The sequence below is a fragment of the Hippopotamus amphibius genome, chromosome 5 (assembly GCF_030028045.1).
Source record: "Hippopotamus amphibius kiboko isolate mHipAmp2 chromosome 5, mHipAmp2.hap2, whole genome shotgun sequence".
NCBI lineage: Eukaryota > Metazoa > Chordata > Mammalia > Artiodactyla > Hippopotamidae > Hippopotamus > Hippopotamus amphibius.
Genome location: NC_080190.1, coordinates 81497945 through 81521980, shown reverse-complemented (window position 1 = coordinate 81521980; position 24036 = coordinate 81497945). Strand labels below are relative to the sequence as shown.

The 24036-nt window shown below is 42.3% G+C and overlaps 1 protein-coding gene across 2 annotated transcripts in view; it reads right to left on the bottom strand.

The window, feature by feature from the left end:
- Positions 1-22940, bottom strand: part of NTPCR (nucleoside-triphosphatase, cancer-related) — a 36185-nt gene extending 13245 nt beyond the window's left edge. The window contains exons 1-3 of one of the 2 annotated variants that reach the window (XM_057737514.1): positions 22735-22937; positions 16920-17082; positions 16331-16427 (exon numbers count right to left, since the gene is read on the bottom strand). In XM_057737514.1, the coding sequence (XP_057593497.1) occupies positions 16331-16427; positions 16920-17082; positions 22735-22768 (294 nt within the window). In that variant the 5' untranslated portion in view covers positions 22769-22937. Of the gene's footprint in view, positions 1-16330; positions 16428-16919; positions 17083-22734 lie in introns of both variants that reach the window. The other variant, XM_057737513.1, reaches the window with a different exon arrangement.
- Between the last annotated feature and the right edge of the window lie 1096 nt (positions 22941-24036).

Sequence of the window (24036 nt, the reverse complement as noted above, 5' to 3'; positions counted from 1 at the left end):
AACAGTCAGTCTGTTTTTCTAAATAACACACGAACACATATTCATGAGCCTAATAAAAGAGCTACTATTATGTTCAGAACTGTTTTATTTCTATATAAATTCAAGCAACTTTAAAAGGAAACAAAAAAATAAGCCAGTGAACCTTCACCCTGTTTCCATCATTCCAAATGCGCTTCTGAGCTGATAAAGACACAAGTGTACAGCACGAGAGCCCAGGTTTGAAAACCATCAGGAGCCTGGCCCAGGCTTCCCGTTTCCGCCCGCAGGTTCCAGCCGTGGGTGCACAATAAGGAGCCCGTGGAGGACTCTGGGTGGCTTTGGGCCATGTGCTTAAAAGCACTGCGCACACCCCGTGGGGAGCAACTGTTCCCCTCCCTCCAGAGGACCACTCAGGCGGCATCACTGCGGTCTTCTGTGTCCCCCCCACGCTCTGCTTACATTTCAGCTCATTATATGTTCTCACTGTCACAAAGAGTGGGAAGACCTTTGTGCAAAGCATATTTTAGTCCCTCTGTTGGTTCTGAGGGAGAAGATATTTCCCTGGGATAGAGTCCTAAAATTGACCAGCCAGGGGTAAGAGAGGTTATGAATAATTTCATAGCTTTGGTTACACTCAGCTAGCTTGCTTTCCAGAAAGATTAAATCAATTTAGAGCAACAACGAAATATCTTTGTACCAGCTTTGCCAGAGAGCTGAAAATAGTGTGATTATTTTGGTCCTTTGTTTAATCCTTACGCATACTTTTAAGGATACAAAGTAAATGTAAACATAAAATAAGCAATTTCCTTCAACTAAAATACTGAAGCCAGAAAAAGCCAATTAAAGTTGCCTCTGCCTTATTCTGAATTATGTAAATAATACCTATTTCCGGTGCTATTAAGGTTGCCTTTTTTTTTTTCTTTTTTTAAAAACATCAGACACAGACTGGCTTCTGAGCTCACCTGTCTGGGACAGCAAGTCTCAAAAGTGATGGGAGGGAACCAGGGGGCTGCTGGCCAGAAGGTAGACAGCAGAACTGGAGCCCTGCCCCCTCAAACAGCCACAAGTTCTGGGGAAGCCGGAAAGGCAAATGGTGGAAACAGTAGCCACAGCCGAGCAAGCCCAAGATTCCTCGACCCTCTTAAGTTATATATTCGCTAAAAGACAGGGCTCTAATTAGACTTTTATGTGTGTCTATTCCCAGCTTTAAAGTTTCTGGCTCCCTCCGCAGTCTGGTGGCATGTCATGTCCCCTGGAGGTAAAATCCCAGGCTGGCGGCCAGGACAAGACGTCTAGACGGTCCGACACACCCTGCAGCACTGAGCAAGGTCTGGCCTAGAGCCACCCCCACCCACACGCCAGAGGCTGGTGCTGGGGCTCTTCCTGGGTGTCCCCACGGGCCTCCCTGGGCTCCCCCACAAAGCGCCTGACCACAGAACGCCAGGATGGCACCCTTGGTATTGTCCAAGCTACCAGAATGGTCCTGGGGCTGAAACGGCATCTGCTGGCTGCCAGCCCAGAGGGATTAAAGAACCCCGCCTTCCTCGTGATCCTGGCGCCTTGGGACCAGATTAGATGTTTGGACTCATGCGTCCCATGCCGGATTCACTGCTGGCTCTGGCCCCTGGTTCCTGGTAAACACACATCAGACTGTTGATGCGACATCCTCCCAAGGTACCACGCCCATGACTTCACTCAACTTCTTGAGAAAAATAACCATAACTATCCCTACGCTCTGTACCTCCTAGCGGCCAGGGACTAACACACTTTACAAGCAGGATCACCTTCCGTCCTGATAACTTCCCACAGCAGGTATTGACATCTCTGCTCTACAACGAAGGAAGGGGAGCCAGCAATTAAGTGCCTTATCCAGTCCCTGAGCTCCCAAGGGACGGGGCTGGGCGGCTGACCCAGGCTCACCCGACTCCACGGCCTCTGTCACACCCCGGCGGGCAATTCCACCTGCACAGTGTCCACGTGAAATAAGGGAAGAACTGAGCGTGACAAAGTCATCTAACCATGAAGAAGAGAAAACACTTTTCTTGCCAATGAGAAGGAAGAGTGCTTTAGTTTCTAGGGCCCTACAGAGGCATAGCCACAAAAACCCCTAATTTTTTTTTTGGATTAAGCATATTATTTTCAATTCCTCAAAAAGAAAAAAAAAAACCCTACATAATTGGGGTCCCACAACAATAATATCACCGACCTCATTTTATCATGTAGAGAATGGCCCTCTTGAGTAGGCAGATGTGCCCTGCAGGTGAAGGGGCCTCTACCCTCTGCCAGGAGCTCACCTCTTTGCGCACAGCAGCGAAGACAGGACCAGGTATCCCAACATGCACAGGCTTACCTCGGCGAGATGGTGAGTTTGTTTCCAGACCCCCAAAATAAAGCGAGTATCGCACTAAAGTGAGTCACATGAATTTTTTGGTTTCTTGGTGCATCTTAAAAGTGTGCAATCTCATTATGTCTAAAAACAATGCTGTACATACCTTAATTAAAAAGTACTCTATCACTAAAAATTGCTAATCATCACCCGAACGTTTAGTGAGTCATAATCGTTTTGCCGGTGGACACTCTTGCCTCAATGTTCACGGCTGCTGACTCATGTGGGCAGTCGTTGCTGAAGGCTGGGGTGGCTGCAATAATTTCTTAAAATAAGACTACAATGGAGTTTGCCACATCGACTGACTCCTACTTTCATGAATGATCTCTTTGTAGCAGGCGATGCTGTTTGACAGCATTTTACCCACGGAACTTCTTTCAAAATTGGAGTCAGTCCTCTCAAATCCTGCTCCTACTTTATCGACTAAGTTTATGGAATAGTCTAAATCTTTGTTGTCATGCCAACAGTCTTCACAGCATCTTCACCAGGAGTAGATTCCATCTCAAGAAACCACTTTCTTTGTTCATCCATAAAAAGTAACTCCTCATCCATTAAAGTCTTATCCTGAGATGCACCAATTTCGTCACATCTTCAGGCTCTACTTCTGGTTCTTTTGCTGTTTCCACCACATTTGCACTTACTTCCTCCACTGGGGTCTTGATCCCCTCAAAGTCATCGATGCGGGTTGGAAGCAACTTCTTTCAAAGTCCTGTTGATGTTGCTATTTTGACCTCTTCCCATGACTCATGAATGTTCTTCATGGCATCTAGAATGGTGACTCCTTTCCAGAAGGTTTTCAATTGACTTTGCCAGATCCACTGGAGGAATCACACTCACTGGCAGCTATGGCCTTACAAAATATATTCGTTAAATAATAAGACTTAAAAGTTGAAATTACTCTTTGATCCATGGGCTGTGGAATGGATGTTTTCTTAGCAGGCATGAAAACAACATGAAACTCCTGCATCTGCATCAGAGCTCTTGGGTGACCAGGTGCACTGTCAATTCTGAATGGAATCTTTCTTTCTGAGCAGTAGGTCTCATCAGTGGGCTTCGTATATTCAGTAATCCCTGTTGTAAACAGATGTGCTGCCACCTAGGGCTTTGTTGTTCCATGTAGAGAGCACAGGCAGAGTAGATTTTGCATAATTCATAAGGCCCGTAGGATCTGAGGAATGGTAAATGAGCACTGGCTTCAACTTCAAGTTACCAGCTGCATGAGCCCCTAACAAGAGAGTTAGCCTGTCCTTTGAAGCTTTGAAGCCAGGCGTTGACTTCTCCTCTCTAGCTATGAAACTCCTAGAGGGCCTCTTCTTCCAATAGAAGGCTGTTTCTTCTACGTTGCAGTTCTGTTGTTCAGTGTAGCCTCCTTCATGAACATCTTAGCTAGACCTTCTAGATAACTTGCTGCAGCTTCTATATCAGCACCTGCTGCTTTACCTTGTATTTTCATGTTATGGAGACGGCTTCTTTCTTTAAACCTCATGAACCAATCTCTGCTGGCTTCGAACTTCTCTTCTGTAGCTTCCTTACGTCTCTCAACCCTCAGAGAATTGGAGAGAGTCAGGGCCTTGCTCTGGATTAGGCTCTGGCTTAAGGGAATGCTGTTGCTGTTCAGATCTTCTATCCAGACCACTACAGCTTTCCTCCTATCAGCAATAAGGCTCTTTCACTTTATCATTTGCGTGTTCACTGGGGAAACACTTTTAATTTCCTTCAAGAACTTTTCCTTTGCATTCACAACTTGGCTGACTGGTGAAGGAGGTCTAGCTTTCTGCCTGTCCTGGCTTTCAACATGCTTTCCTTGCTGACCTTAATCATCTCTAGCTTTTGAAAAGTAAAAAGATGTGCGACTCTTCCTTCCACTTGAACACTTAGAGGCCACAAACCTTCAATCTGTAAAAAACACAGTCACAAGACGAGGTCTACCTGTACTAATTCCTACATCTTCCTTATCAGCTGACAGTATTTACATTATTTTTTTTTTAGTTTCAACTGCTTAATAAAAACTTTAATCACTATTTAAGCTTTTGATAAAAGTTTGGTATTTTTGATGGTTCTAATAACCTTCTCTTAGAAATTGCCTGAAAGAGATAAAGTTGATTATTTTTGCTACAGTGAAATAGTGAAGACTTTTTTTCTAACTAACAAGGTAAATGGACACAAAGAGTGGAGTACAGCTTAGATTAGGGAAAATAAACTATTACGGGTTTGTTTACTTCAGTTTTTGAATGTAAAGTGATTTTATGTTTGTTAGTTCAGTTTGTTGAATGTACAGTGATTTTAAGCTTATGATTTTACGTTTATAGAAAGTATTTCAAAAGGCAGGAGCTAAATTTGCTTTCCAGTTAAAGCCTCAAGGGAAAGTTATTATCTTAAGATAACCTAATAAAGTTTATAGAAAATTAGGAAAATTAACTGGGAGAAATTCTGATGAGGAGGATGTGCATCGTCATAAAGTAGCTCCCTGCTCACGGCTATTAGTTTCAAAGGCAAAAAGAGTAAACGTACAAGGGAGAAATGGGACAATTTCTTGATCGGGTCATCAAATTAACATCACCAACCATCACATGCCTCCAGATGAGACACCAAGAAGGAAGCACCACCATATACTATAGAATTCCAGCTGAACTTAATCACGAGGAAACAAGAGAAAACCCCAAAAGAGGAACATCCCATTAAAATGGAACTGTATTCTTCAAAAATGTCAGCATCGCAAAAGACAGAAAAATGATTGTGGAAATGTTCCAGATTGAAGGAGGCTATGAAGATATGACAACTAAAGGTAATACCTGACTCCAGATTGAAGGAAAAGAAATGTTACAAAGAACACTGTTAAGTCAACTGACAAAACCGGCATATGAATGGTAGATTGGATCAAAGTATTTCTTCAGCGTAAAACTGACTGAGGTTGATAACTGCCAATTACGTAAGAGCACATCTCTATTCTTAGGAAAAAATACTGCACATTTAGGACCTAAAGTACTCTGATGATTACAAATTACTCTCAAATGCCCCCCTCCCAATTTATATGTTTACACAAACATAAGACAACACACAGCCACACACACACCAGGAGAGAGCGGGAATAAACAGGGCAAACGTTAAAAGCAGGTGACCCTGGATACCAAGTCCACAGAGGGTCTTGCACTATCCTTAGTCTTACAATTTTCTCTCAGAGTAAAATTATATCCAAATAAAGTTTTTAAAAGTTAGACTCAATACGAAAAATGAAAACACTCACATGCATACTTTCTCAGTATCAGATTCAAGAAAACCAGCTCCTGGCGTGTGAGCTTCCTTCTGGTGGATTGCAGGGCTTTACACTGATATGCACCGGAGGAGGGCCAGGAGGAAGGACAGAGCAGGTGGTCAGAGGGAGAAAGGCCAGTTACACACATCCTTCTGCAGGTTCCATGCTTCTTGGGAGGGGCTGCAGGAAGAGTCACAGGAAAGCGAGGAAGCCCGAGGCAGCAGCCCGCTTGGCATCTAACTCTGCAGACCCACACCACGGCTGGTAGTGGGAAGTGAGGAGCAGCCCATCCGCCCCGTGGAACCAGGGAGGTCACCAGAAGGGCTGCCATGACAAAGCCTGCACAGTGGACTGTGGCGCCAAGCTCATACGAGGTTTTCAGTTCCTCTTGCTGCAGGAATGTTTTTTAGGGAAAACTGTCAACTTTTCATGTCAGCAACAGATAGCTTCTAATTCCCCTTGCTGATCTTGTCATATCTATGTGCGATCATGGGGTCCAGAAATAGAAAGTGAGGGGAACCAAGAAACAAATGCCATGCTTGCTAGCAGTGAAGAAAATTCTAAAGCAGTGCTTGGGCTCTTGTCAACCTTTCCAGAATGGATCCTGACTAGAACTTGATTTTTTTCTAAATTTTTTTCTAAAGCTCATTGGCCTGAAATAGTGGCCTTTCCAGGTTAAGTGATTAAAAACAAGAACCTCTCCCTGGACAGTTCATCTCTCACCTTCAAGTAATGTTTCAAAGATTTGAAGCAGATTTTTATTTCAGAATCAAAAGCAGATCCGGCTCTCAAAAAGAAATATACATTGGAAGCCATATTTTGAACAAAACAGGAAAATGCAATGTTCAAACCATGAGGGTTTTCATTGGGTATTGTGGTTCTAGCTTATTATTCCTTCCATGGATCTTTATAAAACATGACACCGTGCAGCCTGAAAAATAAGACTTTGAGTAGATGTCTCTTGTTCTCAAAATCTTACAATCTATCGTTATTGTTTCGCGTGAGTGGGAGATACACCAGGAACCAACAAAATGTTAACTCCTACATTGCATCCAATCCTGATAAAGCACTCAGGGTGGCTGTCAAAAAGACCATTATGCAAAAGGCCAGCGTTATTCTAACAGCCTTGATCATCAGAAAACTGAAAAAGCAATCCTAATTATAGCAGCAGCAGCAGAAAATACAGACGAGCTATGAATAACCCTACAAAAAATTTTTTTAAAAAGAAACGTTAAGAGAGAGACTTTGTTTTTGGCTGTAGAGAATGAAGATTGTCTGGAAGATTAGGATGTTCTGTATATCAAAATAATTATATATTTGTATAATTCCAGTCACTCCAGACAAGATTTTTCAATGGATTACAATTCATACCAGTTCTGCTGCTTAAAAGCTGTTCGTCGTTGGGCAAATTACTTTCTTTTCTATGCCTCAGTTTCCTCATCTGTAAAACAGGAAAACAGCGACAGTGTTGTCCTGAGGATTAAATGAGCTAGTGCCTGACACATAATTTACACTCAGTAACTATTTACTACCACCAGTACCATTACCACCAATATCGCCACAATCTGTAAGAATAAGCAAACAAGAATGGATGAGACATTGTTTTGAAGAAGAATAATACAAGTAATTACCAGAGTACTGATGCAAGCATCAAATAGATCAATGAAAAGAGAACAGACAACCCTAAGACATTACACACACACATGTATTTTTTTTAATATAATAAATGCAGCATAATAAACTAATGAGAAATGAGTTATTAACAGATGGTTTTGGAAAACCAGCTAAGTATTTGGAAGAAAATCAATTGAGAGTTTCATTGAATGTTACATTCAAGATAAATCCAGATGGATTAAGAAAATGTCAAAAAAAAAAAAGCACACAGAAGAAGAAATATCTAGGTAAAATTTTATATTAACTTGGAATAAGGACAGACTTTCTCAACATTAAAAAAGGAAAAAAAAGAAGGAAATCACCAAAGCAACAAACTGAGAAAAATAGAATCAATACAAATAAAAACATTTATTTACCTTATAAAAGATCTCTTTAAGTTCAAAGAAAAAAATGGGGAAGTGAACAAACAACTTAGATTTTTAAAAATACCCAATAAAACTGAAAAACTTTTAACCTCATTAGTACCTTAAAAATGCAAATCAGAGCAAAGCAATGTGTTTTAGTATCAAAAGTCAGTACAGTGTTCAATGTTGGCAGAAGTGCAGCAAGAGAAACACTCCTGTACATGGCAGGGGGTGCAAAGTGACACAACTGTCACACACACAGCAACACCCTGGAAAGTTACACCCTTCCACCCAGTACTCCACCTGTAGGTCCTCCACAGGGAAACAATCGTGGCTGGATAAAGACTGAGACACAGAGGGTTCCCTGCAAAGCTACCTGCAACAGTGATAAAGAACCTCAATGTCTGACCCTGAGGGAGTAATAGTTAAATCAGAGGTGAAAACCCATACCATGATATATTATGCAATTATTAAAGTATCACCGTTTTCTTTTCTTTTTTTTCTTTTTGGCTGTATCACGCCGCTTGCAGGATCTTAGTTCCCCAGCCAGGGATCAAACCCGTGCTCCCTGCAGTGGAAGCATGGAGTCCTAACCACTGGACCTCCAGGGAATTCCCAAAGTACGACAGTTTTGAAGATTATCATGTTGTGAGACCATTCCCATGTCACTCAATCGTATTAAATGAAAAAGCCCAAACCTATACAACTATATTTGGCATTTTCCCCAATTTTGGATGACTATAATAAAGAAACTAGGTATAGAATGTTTACTGAGTCTAGAATGTTTACAAAGTACTCTTTTTTTTAATAAATTTACTTATTTATCTATTTTTGGCTGCATTGGGTCTTTGTTGCTGCGCGTGGGCTTTCTCTACTTGCAGGCAGTGGGGACTACTCTTCATTGCTGTGCGTGAACTTCTCATTGCAGTGGCTTCTCATTGCAGAGCATGAGCTTTAGGCATGTGAGCTTCAGTGGTTGTGGCACATGGGCTTCAGTAGTTGTGGCTCACGGGCTCTAGAGCACAGGCTCAGTAGTTATGGTGCATGGGGTTTAGCTGCTCCGTGGCATGTGGGATTTTCCTGGACCAGGGCTCAAACCTGTGTCCCCTGCATTGGCAAGTGGATTCTTAACCACTGTGCCACCAGGGAAGTCCCTACTCTATGTTTATTTCCCATGTGCCCACGATGGTGGACTGGCCTCCACACCTGCCTGAGGAAAAGCAGCAAGGGCCCCACAGCAGGCTGGTCTCCCCATCCAGGCCTCTCCCTGGCCTCAAGCTGCTGCTTTTCAGCTCCCAGACATCCTTACTCCCCAACCTAAAGGCACAGCCCTGCTGGCAATAATCAAAGAATCACTTTTCTTACGTTTTTCACAGTTTTTAAAAAAACAACTCAAAATATTTTTCAATCATAGTGGAATTTCTCACACGTAGGAAGCACTTAATAGATATTCCTTAACTTACTGTCAGAGTTTGTGTTTTCACACATCCTGGGCACTAGAAACTAACCCACTGTCCATCTGTTTAAAGGCTCTCACCTGCCTGGAGGCATAACCCTCTTGGATTTCAGACAATACTACAAAGCTACAGTCATCAAAACAGCGTCGTGTTGGCACAAAAACAGACATACGGATCAATGGAATAGAACAGAGCCCAGAAACAAACCCACACACTTACTCAATAGTGTGAGTGGTAGTGAGTGAGTGGTTAGGACTCCATGCTTCCACTGCCAGGAGCCCAGGTTCAATCTCTGGTCAGGGAACTAAGATCCCATAAGCCACTGCCAAAAAACAAACAAACAAACAAATAAAAACCCTACACACTTATGGTCAGTTAATCTTTGACAAAGGATGCAAAAATATAAAATGGGAAAAAGACAGTTTCTTCAGCAAGTGGTGCTGGGAAAGCTGGACAGCTGCATGTAAATCAGTGAAGTCAGAACACACCTTCACACCATACACAAAAATAAACTCAAAATGGCTTAAAGACTTAAATATAAAACAAGACACCATAAAACTCTTTGAAGAGAACACAGGCAAAACATTCTCTGACATAAATGGTACCAATGTTTTCTTAGGTCAGTTTCCCAAGGCAATAGAAATAAAAACAAAAATAAACAAATGGGACCTAATGAAACTTAAAAGCTTTTGCACAGCAAAGGAAGCCATAAACAAAACAAAAAGACAACCTACAGAATGGGAGAAAATATTTGCAAACAATGTGACCAACAAGGGCTTAATTTCCAAAATATACAAACAGCTCATATAACTCAACAACAAAAAAACAAACAACTCAATCGAAAAATGGGCAGAAGACCTAAATAGACATTTCTCCAAAGAAGACATACAGATGGCCAAAAAGCACAGGAAAAGATGTTCAACATTGCTAATTTTTAGAGAAATGCAAACCAAAACTACAATAAAGTACTACCTCACACCAGTCAGAACGGCCATCATTAAAAAATCTACAAATAATAAATGCTGTTCAAGGTGTGGAGGGAAAAAAAAACCCTCCTACACTGTTGGTGGGGATATAAGTTGGTGCCGCCACTATGGAAAACAGTATGGAGGTTCCTCAGAAAACTAAAAATAGAATTACCATATGATCCAGGAGTCCCACTCCTGGGCATGTATCTGGACAAAACTACAATTCAAAAAGATACATGCACCCCTATGTTCATACTAGCACTGTTCACAATAACCAAAACATGGAAACAACCAAAGTGTCCATTGAGAGAGGAATGGATAAAGAAGATGTGGTACATATATACAATGGAATACTACTCAGCCATAAAAAAGAACAAAATAATGTCATTTGCAGAAACATGGATGGACCTAGAGATTATCATACTAAGTGAAGTAAATCAGAAAGAGAAAGACAAATACCATATGATATCACTTATATATGGAATCTAAAATATGACACAAAAGAACTTAGCTACACAACAAAAACAGACTCACAGCACAGAGAATAGACTTGTGGTTACCACAGAGGAGGAAGAGTGCAGGAGAGATGGACTGGGAGTTTGGGGTTAGCAGATGCAAACTATTATACATAGAATGAATAAACAACAAGGTCCTACTGTACAGCACAGGGAACTACATTCAATATCCTGTGATAAACCATAATGGAAAAGAATATAAAAAATAATGTATATATGTGTATAATGGAGTCCCTTTGCTGTACAGCAGAAATTAACACAACACTGTAAGTCAACTATATTTCAATAAAAAATTTTAAAAATTAAAAAAAAATAAAGGCTCTCACCTGCCTAAATATGGTTTCTACAGCTTTTGGTTTACTTTAGTTGGTCATTTTATTTTTTTGGCTGCGTTGGGTCTTCCTTGCTGCCCACGGGCTTTCTCCAGTTGCCGTGAGTAAGGGCTACTCTTCGTTGCAGTGTGTGGGCTTCTCAATGCGGTGGCTTCTCTTTGTTGCAGAGCACAGGCTCTAGGCACTTGGGCTTCAGTAGTTGCAGCACATGAGCTCAGTAGCTGTGGCACAAGGGCTTAGTTGTTCCACAGCATGTGGGATCTTCCCAGAGCAGGGAGTGAACCCATGTCCCCTGCACTGGCAGGCAGACTCTTAACCAATGCACCACCAAGGAACCAACTTTGTTTCTTTTCTTTCTCTGTTTTTTCTTTCCTTCTTTCCTTCCTTCTTTTCTCCCTTCCTTCCTTTCTCCCTTCCTTCCTCCCTCCCTCCCTCCCTTCCTTCCTTCCTTTCGTATAAAGGCAAAACATGAATTCCTTTTCCTTTCTTTGTCCCCAGTAAAATCATGAGATGGGAGAAAAAATTTCTGCTTCAGAAAAGAAACTCATGACCTTGACTGGGTAAGAACCTGCAGCCTGGGAACTTTTCCTACCTAGAATGTGAAAGCCTGGGTTTTGTAATCAAAGTATAAAATATTGGAAAAGTCTGCTTTTCTTTCTTTTTTAATTTGAAAAACAAAAAAGAGATTCAAGTTCTTATTCCAGTCAGTACATGAGTTCTTATATAACCCTGCAGATAGACATCAAGCCCGTATGTGCACACTGCTCTCCTAGGATTTCTGCTCTAAGCAAGGTAAGTAAAAATCAATTCCTTATATTGATCCAGTACTCAAAGCCAGAGACATCATCTGGAATTTCATTTGAAGTATTTCACTTGCCTCTTGAACATTTAAGTAGAGAGGTAGGTATTTGATGGGAAAAGAACTAGAGAGAAAAACACCATGTTTCTCGACTGCCTCCATGCAGTACAACAGGCACGAGAGCCCCCAGCACAGGAACGAGAGAAAGTTCCAGGAGGAAGAAATTAGGAAAAAAGTTTAGGGGAGCAGGCAGCAGGGACGAAGCCAAGGAGCAGGTGGGCTCGGAGGAACCGCAGCCGCTACCAAACCCAGTGCAACATCCCGCCGGCCCTCGGAGTCAGAAGCTGCCCTCAGCAGGCACACCTAACCTTTCTAGCAGCCCTGGGCACCTACCAAAGCCCCCCACTGCCCATTTTAGCTGAGTCCTGAATGTCAAAAAAGAGCAGAGGGGCCAAGATATGAGGAGGCTGCCAACCACAGAAATGGCAAGTGCCAAGGGCAGAAGGCTGGCGGCCTGGCACGAGGGGAGCAGGCTGAGCCGGCGTGTGGGAGGATGGGGAGGAGGACGGAGGCAGGAGGCCACTGGGAGGACCTTGGACTTGACTGCTGGTATGATGGAGACCGCCAGAAAGTTTATAAAGAATTGCCTCTTGAGACAGGGCCATACTATTCAATTTTCACAAAATTAATCGAAGCTGTAATAGATGACATAAAACCCATATTCCTTAACATGTTCCACAAAAAGCCTGCATCACGTGACTCTACCCAGCTGACGAGCCATTCCTCCTTCTCCACCTGCTCCTGCCCAGGGCCCCGTTCCCAGACTCCCCATACAACACCCTAGTATTCCTTCCCGGAAGTGACGATGCCCTCTCATCTTTCCATTTCAGCCCAAATATCACCTCCTCAGAGCTCCTTCCTGGTCGCCAGATCTAAAGTCAGCTCCTCTTTCCTCTCTCATAGCACCCGATTTTTCTCTTGGCAGCACTTACGACAATTATATATTTATTTGTTTAACGTCCACATTTCCCACTAGAATGAGAGTTTTGAGACAGTAGAAAATGTGTTTTGTTCATGACTGTATATCCAGTTTTTGACAAATATTTGATGCATGAATGCAAAAAACAAGTAATATATAATCAACAGAACCGAAAGTTGATTCTTTGAAAAGATCAACTAAATTGACAAACCTCTAGCTATTATTTAAGTCCAAAAATTGAGGACTTAAATAATTAAAATGCATGAAAGAAGGGAAAATACTACAGATCTTACAAAATAAAAAGGATTATAGGGGAATATATGAACAACCATATGTCAACAAATTAGATAACTTACTATCTAATGACATGGACAAATAAATTACTTAAAGACACATATTAGCACAACTGATTCAACATGAAATAAAAAATCAGCAGACCTATAACAAAGAAATTGAATTCAAAATTAAAAAGCTTCCCATGAAGAAAAACCTAGGACCACATGGTTTCACTGGTGAATTCCACCAAACATTCCAAGAAAAATTAACACCGATCTTTTACAAACTCTTCCAAAAATTAGAAGAGAAGGAATACTGCCTAACTCATTCTACAAGACCAGACTTACCCGATATCAAAATTAGACAAATACATTACAAGAAAAGAAAGCTACAGCCAATATCCCTTATGAATATAGATGCAGAAATCCTCAACAAAATACTAGCAAACAGAATCCAGCAACATATAAAAGAAATACACATACACCAGGACCAAGAGGGATTTATTTCAAGAAACAAAGTTGGTTTAACATCCAAATATGAATTATGTAATATACGGTATTAATAAAATATAGGATAAAAATGACATAATCACCACTATAGATGCAGAAAAAGGATCTGACAAAACCAAATACTTCTTCACTTTAAAAAACAAATGTTAAACCATAAACTAGAAACAGAAAGGAACTTCCTCAACCTGGTGTTGGCCACCCACAAATGACCTACACCTAACATCATACATGATGGTGGGAGACGGAATGCTTTCTTCCCCAGACAAGGAATAAGACCAGGAGGTCCACTTTTGACACTTCTATTCATCAGTGAACTGAGCTTCTGGCTGAGGTAATTAGGAAAGAAAACAAAATAAAAGGCATCCCGAAATGGACAGGAAGAAGTAAAATTAGCCCTATTTGCAGGTGATATCATTTTGTAAATAGAAAAGTCTAAGGAATTTACTAAAGAACTATTAGTGTGACAAGGCTGCAGGATACAAGACCTATAAAGAAAAATCAACAGTATTTGTATACATTAGTCATGAACATTCCAAAACTAAAATTAGGAAACTAATTCCATTTACAATAGCATCAAAAAGTATAAAATAGTAAGGTATAAATTTTAAAAAAGAAGCATAAGACATATGCTGCAAACTACAAAACAACATGATTGAACAAAATTAAAGGCAGTCTAAGTAAATAGAAAGATGTCATGTTCATAGATCGAAAGATTTAATATTGTTAAGATGGCAATGCTCCCCAAATTGATTTATAGATTCAATACATTCTCTATCAAAATTCTAGTTTCAGTAATCAAACAGTGTGGTTCTGATATAAGAATAGATAGAACTGACATAAGGATAAACAGAAGAGAATTGAAAGTCCAAAATAAATCCTTATACTCATGGTCAATTGATTTCTAAGAGTGCCAAGACAATGAAATGGAGAAAGAACAGTCTTTTCAACAAATGGTTCTGAAACAACTGGATATTTATACACAAAAGAATGACTTTCAATCTACACCTTATGTCATAGACAAAAATCAATTCAAAGCAGACCACAGGTCTAAATACATGAGAAAACTATAAAACTCTTGGAAGAATGCACGGGAGTAAATCTTCCTGAAATTGTGTTAGGCAAAGTTTTTTTGGTAAAACACCAAAAGCACAAACGACAAAAGGAAAATAGATAAACTGGACTTTTAAAAACATTTGTGGACTTCCCTGGTGGTCCAGTGGTTAAGACTCTGCCTTTCTACTGCAGGGGGCACAGGTTTGATCCCTTGTTGAGGAAGTTCCACACGCCACTCGGTGTGGCCAAATAAATAAATAAATAAAAACATTTGTGTCATCACATCAAGAAAGTAAAGACAACTACAAAGTAGATGAATACAGTTGTCCCTTGGTATCCATGGGGGACTTATTCCAGGACCTTCTCCCACACACCAAATCCAAGGATGCTCAAGTCCCTCACATAAAATGGCACAGTAATTGGTCCTTCATATCCACAGATGTGGAACCATGGATACGGAGAACCAACTGCATACCTGCAAATCATATAGCTGATAACAGACTGGTATCGGAAACTTATAAAGAAATGTTACTACTTAGTAATAAAAAGACAACTAAACAAATTAAAAAATGGGCAAAAGAAACAGACATTTCTGCAAAGAAGATATACAAATGGCCAGTGAGTACATGAAAAGATGCTCAGTATCAACAGGTCAATAGGCAAATGCAAAACAAAACCGCAATGTGATACTGCTTCACACCTACTAGACTAATCGATACAATTACAAAGACAGACAATAACAATTAGCTAGGATGTGGAGAAATTGAAACCTTCATCCAGTGCTGGTGAGAATGTAAAATGGCACAGCTGGTTTGGGAAACACTTTAGTAATTTCCCCAAAAGTTACATATAGAATGACCTCATGACCCAGCATTTCCACTTGTAGGTATATAGTCGAGAACTAAAATCAGATGTCTACCTAAAAACCTGTACACAATTGTTCAGGGCAGCATAATTTCCAATAGCCAAAACATGGAAACTTATCCAAATGTTCCTCAGCTGAAGACTAGATAAATAAAATACGGTATAGCCATATAATGGAATATTACACAGCCAGGGAAAGGAATGAAGTACTCATATGTACTGTGATATGGATGAACTCTGTAAATATTATGCCAAGTGAAATAAGCTAGTCACAAAAGACCACAGATTGTACTTTTCCCTTTTTTGGAAATATTCAGAATAGTCAAATCTACAGGCAAAAAAGCAGGGTAGTGGAGGCATGGAGACAGCTTAATGGGTATGGGATTTCTTTTGGGGATGACAAAAATGTTCTAAAATGAGGCTGTGATAATTGGTTGTACAATCCTCTGAATACACGAGGAAAAAATGAACTGTATATTTTAAATGGGGAGTTGTATGGTATGTGAATTATATCTCAATAAAGCTGTTTAAAAAAATAACAGGTAATACAGGGATTAACTGTGTTAGGTGCTTACCATTATGTTCATATGACATTTTACCTTCCTAAATGTTTATTTGTTATGCTGTGAAAACAGGGTTAAGATACAAACAAGGGGGAGGCAGAGGAAACACTTATCTTCGGGGACCATGGTAGCTAGGCATCAGAGCCCTCCCAATATAAAATATTTACATGTGCTGAATTTCTGTAACAAGGAATTTACTTGTAGTTCAGAGTGACAGTAAACTATGTGGCATATCCTTACTGAGGCTCAATCAGTTGAAGACTTTTAAGCTGTAAATGCAAAACTGGCCTCTCTATAAGCGCGAAAGCCACTCTGTTCCCATGGCAAGCAATTCCCACCAAGAACATACGGGCTCCAGAGGTAGGAACACAACACTCACATTCCTCAAGACCGGGAGCGCCAGCTGCTCGAAGGAAGTCAGATTCACCACATACTGCCCAACGCGGCACTCACGCTTTCCAGATGGAGGCTCTGACCTGAAAGAAAAGACAGAACATCCTTTGTTGAAAGATCTCTCTATTGATTTCTGATTTTTAGCTGCTCCACTGAGCTGCTGGCCTTCTGCGTGTGCTAAACCATCCTTAAAAATCACCTACACAGAAAGTGGCAGTGAGCAAAGCTGATCTGATTCCACGTCCTCTCCTGAGAGCAGGGCTAACACCGGTGTGCACACCACCACCCATGGCCTGGCAGTTACCTCCAGGGAGCTAGCGCATCACCTATCTTAGAAGAGTGACAGGCAAGACAGGGCTACAAAGTACCAAGTAAGAAGAGCTTACTACTCAGTGGAATACGTTCTAAGTGGAATACGATGTTTTCAACTTTGTTTTTCATATGATGATTGCAACCTCTGTTTTCTTTTTCCAAGAAAGCTGTAAAGGCTCAAGATTCTTCAAAATAGAAGAGGTCACCTGGCTCAGCCCTGGGCCAAGGGAGAATAAAACACCACAGAAATGAAGCTGCAGTACCCAATCCTGGATAAAGGTCCCCGGATGCCGGCCAACGTGACAACATCGAACCCTATCCTTCTTCCTCCCTGTCTGACTTCTTCTGTATAAAACCCGTCGACAGGCACACCAGAGGACTTTAAAACTTCACTGGCTTTCTGGATCAGTGTTGTCTTTCCAACCCCTGAAAAAAAAGAAAAGAAAAGAAAAAAAAAAAGCCCATTAGGAACCACTGTCTTACTGGAGCACAGCAGTCACCAGGAGGAGAGAAACGGGCTGCAAATGGCTTTTATGAATATTAACTTCACTTAATTTTGATTGCTCCAGGTGTTAAAACTTTTTAATTTCAAGTAGAAACAAGCATTAATAGAACTATGGATGGTGTCTTGAACTTTATTGTTAAATTTTGAAGCATTATTAGTTTTGTCATATACAGGATCTGAGAACCAGCTGAGTGGTTTTCTGATGACAATCTCAAGTGCAATTTACATCCTACGAGACAAGCTTCTATTTCCTCCTAGGTTTACTCTTGTTGAGGGAGCAAATTTTTTCACCTAGAAAGTAAAGCTGGTCAAGCTTCCGTCAAAGGCTGGATGCCTTAAGTTAGGATTTCAAGACACTCTGGACCTACGTTTAACAGTGGGAACATACCTTCATGCCTCCATAAACTCACATTGTGTGTCTCTCGAAAATGGGACTCTTCCAGATGGTACCTGAACCAACATTTTCATCCTAACAGTTATGTGTTGATTTTATGTGCATCAGGAAAAAATGGTATATGTGTATATATAGTTATTGTATTACACTGTTGGTCTCTATTACCTTCATCTGCTTTATTTTACCTCAAATCATGTATCATCACCTGATACTGTATAAACGTATTAATTCATTCACTGTGTGTCTCCCTCTACTATGACATCAGAGGTTTTCTCTTTTGGTACACTGATGTACTCCAGTGCCCCAAATCGTGCCTGGTATAATATAGGTGCTCAATAAATATTTATTGAATGAATATTAAAAAAAAAAGAAAAGGGGACCCTTAAATACCACGAAACCACTAGAAATGGCAGTTTTTCAACTTTTCCCACGAGAACAATCCCATCAGGGTGGCCACCCCTTCCATCACTTCCTAGAGTGTTCCCAAGGATTCCTTTGGCTTGCCCCCAAACCCTTCCCAAATTATAACTTGTAGCACCTCCACCCCCTCAACCTCCCCAGCCAGGACCCCTTCCTTTCCTCCCAGCCTGGCCCCTGGACTACTCTGATTAACGCTTGTGTGTTTACAAGTAACATAACAATACTAGTCACTGACACTGTGGAGCCAGGCCCTGGTCTCGCATGCCTCACAGCATTTTGTTGCTGAAATCCTCACAACCATCCTCTGAAGCAGTTACCATCCCTGTCCCTATTTTACAGATGAAGAAACTGAGGCACACAGAGGTTAGGTAACTTATCCATGATTACAAAACTAGGAAGGACCACACATTTTAACAGAGGCCTTCATCTGCCACCATGACTTCATTTATATGAGCCTCCTTCCCCTATAAAGTCAATGGCATCATGATTACCCAAAAATTGGGGAAAAAAAGGTCTGCAACTAAGCTATTTTGAGATACGACAGGGTTGCAAGTCATATTTTTCCTATGGCTGCCCACACAGTCATCAGGGTTCCCTAAGAAGCCTTTTAAGTTTTCTTGAAATAAAACATGATCTGTTATTCTCATTTAAAGCATCTCTCCTCCAAAATTCTCAACAGCAAACAGTGGCATCTGGTCTTTTGGAACATGAACAGCAACCCATGCTCACGTGACTAGGAAAGAACTATGTAGGGTTGTAACCCCAGCCCTGTCCCTCAGTAACTGCTGCTTTAGGACAGTCACTGAGAATCTGCTTCACACAGGCAAGTGGCCTTGACGGACGTGTAAGCTGGGACTTCGGTGAAGGGCCTTTTCAACATGCCTGCCATAGCACACAGCAATGCCACAGTTAGGAATTCATCCCCAGTAACGAATCTGACAGCAGTACAGAGATAAATGAAACCGGGTGTTCACTTCAGCATTCTTTACAATTGTTCGACACACAGAAACAACTTAATGTTGATCTGTGAGGGAATGTTAAATTGTGGTATCATGTGTAATGACATAAACACACAGGAATCGCGTGCAGCCATTAAAGAGAATGCTGTTTACCTATGGTAACAGTTTATTGTTTAGCATGGAAAACAGACCACAATGTATGAAAATAAAATATGGAGAAAAAACAGGTTAAGAAACAGCAGACACACATGGTAGTATTCCATTATATTTTTTGAAGACCACAAATAAAAAATGTTGGTGAGGATGTAGAGAAAAGGGAACCCTTGTACACTGTTGGTGGGGATGTAAATTGGTGCGGCCACTGAAGAAAACAGTATGGAGGTTCCTCAAAAAACTAAAAATAGAACTACCATATGATCCAGCAATTCCACTCCTGGGTATATACCCCCCCAAAATGAAAACACTAATTTGAAAAGATAAATGTACCCCAATGTTCATAACAGAATTATTTACAATAGCCAAGATATGGCAGCAACCTAAATGTCCATCAACAGAGGAATGGATAAAGAAGATGTGGCACACATATACAATGTAATACTACTCAGTCATAAAAAAGAATGAAATTTTGCCATTTGCAACAACATGGATGGACCCAGAGGGTATTATGCTTACTGAAATAAGTCAGAGAACAGGTATAAACTACTATGCATAAAATAAATAACCTACAAGGATATATTTTACAGCACAGAGAATATAGCCAATATTTTATAACTGTAAATGGAGTATAATCTTTAAAAACTGCAAATAACTATGTTGTACACCTGAAACTTATAAAATATTGTAAATCAACTACACCTCAATTTAAAAAAAAGTGAAGTATGTATGTATCCATAGGAGAAAATGTCAAGAAGGACACAGAAAAGTTTACAGCATTTATTTCCATATGTTGGAAACTCATGTGATCTTCACTTTTTTTCTTTAAAATTTTCTTGATTTTTTTTGGTCTTTTTTGGTCTTATAGTGAGTAGGTATTACTCTTAATTTAAGAAAAAACAAAGCTATTTACATTATGCAAAAGACAAAATGGAACAGCTGTAATAAAACGGGACATTGTGGGTCCTATCTGTTAGGTAGACTATTTAAAGCAAAAGGAGGCTTTGGCTCAAGTTCCTTTTTTCCTCTTCAGCTCTAGAAACCTCTTAATTAAAAAAAAAATTATTTATTTGGCTGCACCAAGTCTTAATTGTGGCATGTGACATCTTTTTAGTTGTGGCATACAGGATCTAGCTCCCTGACAAGGGATCGAACCCACGCCCCCTGCACTGGGAGCACGGAGTCTTAACCACTGGACCACGAGGGAAGTTCTTTTTAATTGTTATTTTTTTTTAAGATTTTTGGGTTTTTTTGATGTGGACCATTTTTAAAGTCTTTATTGAATTTGTTACACTATTGCTTCTTTTTTTTATGCTTCAGTTTTTTGGCCGTGAAGCATGTGGGATCTTAGCTCCCCAATCAGGGATCGAACACCCCTGCACTGGAAGGCTGAGTCTTCACCACTGGACCGCCAGGGAAATCCCCAGTTAACTTTTCACCTCCGTTAATTAAGCTGCTACCTTAGAGCTGTCTGTGCTACCCAGAAGTGACCTGTGTGAAGCAGATCCCAAAAGGAAAGCCCCACAGCATGCACAGACAGGAAGAGGTCAGAAAGCTTCAGAATTATTTTGGTTCTGGTTCTCCCATAAAGTTAACCCTGAAATTAAGACTCAAGTGCAGGCAGTTTAATTTGGGAAGCAACACCCCAACATGACACGCTGGTAGGAAGATAACTGCATTATCAAATAAATTACCAGTGGGAAGCTTAATCCCACTTAATCCCAGGAGACAGTTCTGGACTCAAGGCTCTGAGTTCTCCTGTCTGATGGGTGAGAAAGTAAGGAGTTTACCTGCTCACTTCCACCTATCATGTGTCAAGGCTGTTCCTGGGGGAAGGAATTCCCCGGCCCTTCAGGCCTGCCCTGTGTGCCCTGTGGACAGGCAGAGTGGGCTCCAGGGACCAGAGAAAGCTCTCCAGGATGGGTCACAGGCTACACAGTTGGAAGCTGGAAAAAATGCTAAGTGCCGAGGACACATGGGCGGAGCCCTGGCAGTGTGTACAACAAAAAGTGACCTCTTTGAGAAGATACCTATGGTCTGAACGTGTAGAGATTTAGACAGCAGGCAGAGTTTGGGATTGAGCTGGTGACAAAGAAACTCAGTCAATGAAAAATAAACATTAGACGACAATTCCAAAGGGGAAAAATCTGTGCATAAAGGGAAAAGAAACTATAGATTACTCCAAGGCTCTTCTGTGATTAGCTTTTACAGTCATAATACTGTAAACACTGACCACTGAAATAATTAAAATTACAGCATAACTGTGTTAGGAAGACTGGGAGGAAGAGAAGGTCTGTGGGTTTGAGGACAGGCTTAAGAGCGTTATACTGTAGGAATGAGTCTTCCAATTATGTGTATGTACATAAAACTTCTAAAGAAGGAAAGAGAAAGAAGAACCAGTATTGGCCAGGCCAGCCTCTGTCCCCACCCACCTCCAGGACTCAGGCAGGTCGGATCACGATAACCAGCCACCTCTCCTATGAAACACATAGATGTCCTGGGGCCAGCCTGCTGAGAAAACTGCATTCCAAGTTGCAAATAAAGGACTGACAAACCAACTTTCAGAAGACAGTCCTTTACAATACGAGGGAGTACCTCTGGATATTAGAAATTTCTCAAAACACTCTCCTCCTCACCATTCCCCCACTGCCTGGTAAAAATAAAATTCCAGAATCTGCAATATTAAGTTAGCCTTTGCTCCTTAAGGCTAAAGATAATTAATAAAGTGAAAGAGAATTTCAGGCCCAGGGTTACAATGGTTGATACCTGAACTCACAGGTAACTTGAAAACTGCAAGGATGCTGAAGAAATCACTTTCTGCGCTCCAAGCCCAACTCATTTTTTTGTGGGGGGGGGGCCGGGGGTCCTTAATCTATCTGATGCTGCCACCACCTTCCTGCCTCTTCTTTTAGTAACATCTTATCCACGTGCAGCATCTTGGCTTAAAAGGCATCTATCTCCTCCTCCAGTCTCTCACTGGAACGCATACTATCTCCCTTCAAAGGTGAAAACTTCACAGCCCAAGGGTTGTGGGATGTGCACTAGGAGAGACCCGCACAGAGGCAGGATCTGGAGAGGGGATGGGGGTGTCCTGTAGGTACCAGGACTCTCAACCTGCGACCTCACTGATGGAGGGAATTCAGGGGGTCAGTGAACGTGGATGAGGCACAGGGTTGCGTGTTTGGTTTCACTACCCTGCAGCTGAAACTCCGCCCTTTCTTTGATGATACATGCAGGCCAGAAGCACGTATGACTAGCGACAGACATCAAACACCTTCGATTCCATCGCGGTGGTGGCTGAGACCCTGAAGTATCGTTCGTGTGCATCACAGCTTCAAAACTGCGGTCGTCATTCCTGCTGCCGCCAGCCCTGCTTAGTTAACATCCAAGCCCGGGTGCGACCTCATCGCAAGGGGGTTCTGGCTTCACTTCGTTCACCTGATGGACTCACCATCACGTTTTCGATACGCACGTTTCGAAACGATACGCAGGCTTGAGACCACCAAGCCTGCACCTTACACGGGGAATTGCAGAGGCCACCGGCCGGAGCCCCTCGCCCAGAGCACCCGACCGCCCCCGCCCCCACTCCGGGCGCCCCCCACGCCCACCCCTCGGCCTCGCGGAGGCGCAGACCCTGGCGGGGTTACCTGGGGGCCCCGTCAGGAACACGTGCCGGGCCATACGCGTGGGCCGGGGTGGGGGCCACGGCCCTGGTGGGGGTCGCGGGTCGGGGGGGCGAAGTCTCCGAGCCGGGCAGGGGTCGGGGTCGCCACCCAGGATCCGCCCACCCCCAGCGCCGCAGTCCCCACCTCCGCCGGCCGGAAGCACCGCCCTCACGGCCGCGCATGCGCCCTGCGCGCGCAGCCTGGGTCCGCGCGTGCGCCGTCCGTTCTCAGCCCTGGTGCCCCGCTAGCGGCATCCGCCTGTTTAGGTTGGGAGGGTGTCGGTCAGGTGCACTGTGGGTCCCTGTGCTTCAACCTCTGTGTCGGACTTCCTTGGGGTGTTTGCGAGATGTGCGTGAAAGCGTGTTACTAAACCAGGCCTACCCCAGGTGGGCGCCGTTGCCCGAGCTCTGCCCCTGGGACCGGACCTGCAAGCTGAAATTCCCCCCGGGCTGCTGCGGGGACAGCTCTCCTGAAGGGGAGATTTGGGCCCTGGAAGCCTTCCGCAAGGGAGGAGGCTTTGCTACCGATTGGAACTATTTACCCAGTGTTGTCAGCCGTGGCTGCAGAGCAGAGTTAGCTGGTTAAACGTGCCTGATGCCTGGGCTCCAACCTCCAGAGATTCGAAGAGATTGATCTTGGGCGAACCCTGAGCATCTTGATCTTTTTTTGTCGTTATTGCTATTGTTAAACTCTCTGGCAGTTTCTAAAGTCCCATCTTCAACCATGCACCTGCAGGCCAATTTCCCCCTCCTGCCACCATTCCATAAATGTAAAGCAACGTGAGACCCAGCTGGAAGATCTCCCTGTGCAAAGCATTAAGTGGCTTTCCCCCCTCAATTAACCACTTGAGGTGTTTCAGCCCGCGAAATGAAGTGGCAATGGCCTTGGGCCAGAGTTACCTGTGAACTCTTTCAGTCTAATATGTGTACAGTTGGTCTCGTGATCGATCATTCTCCATCCTGTCTGAGAAAGCAATTTCAGTGAGTGCTCAGCTTAATTGGTGTGTGCCCACACAGGACCTCCAGGGCTCCCTTTAGCCTGGATATACACAAGTCAGATGGCCTCCGTTTCTTGCTGCTTGAAAAGGAATCATCTAAAAGTCAGATTTGTTCAGTCGACTTGTTACCATCATTTCTGCAACATGTATAACGTTGCATCACTGGTAAGGTAGGGCCTTCCACCCGGATTTCTTTCACTTCCATGCAAACTGGAATCAAGAACAGCTGATATAGCTAGGTAAACCCACAGAAGTAGTTTCCAAAAGAAAGAAACATGTACACGGTC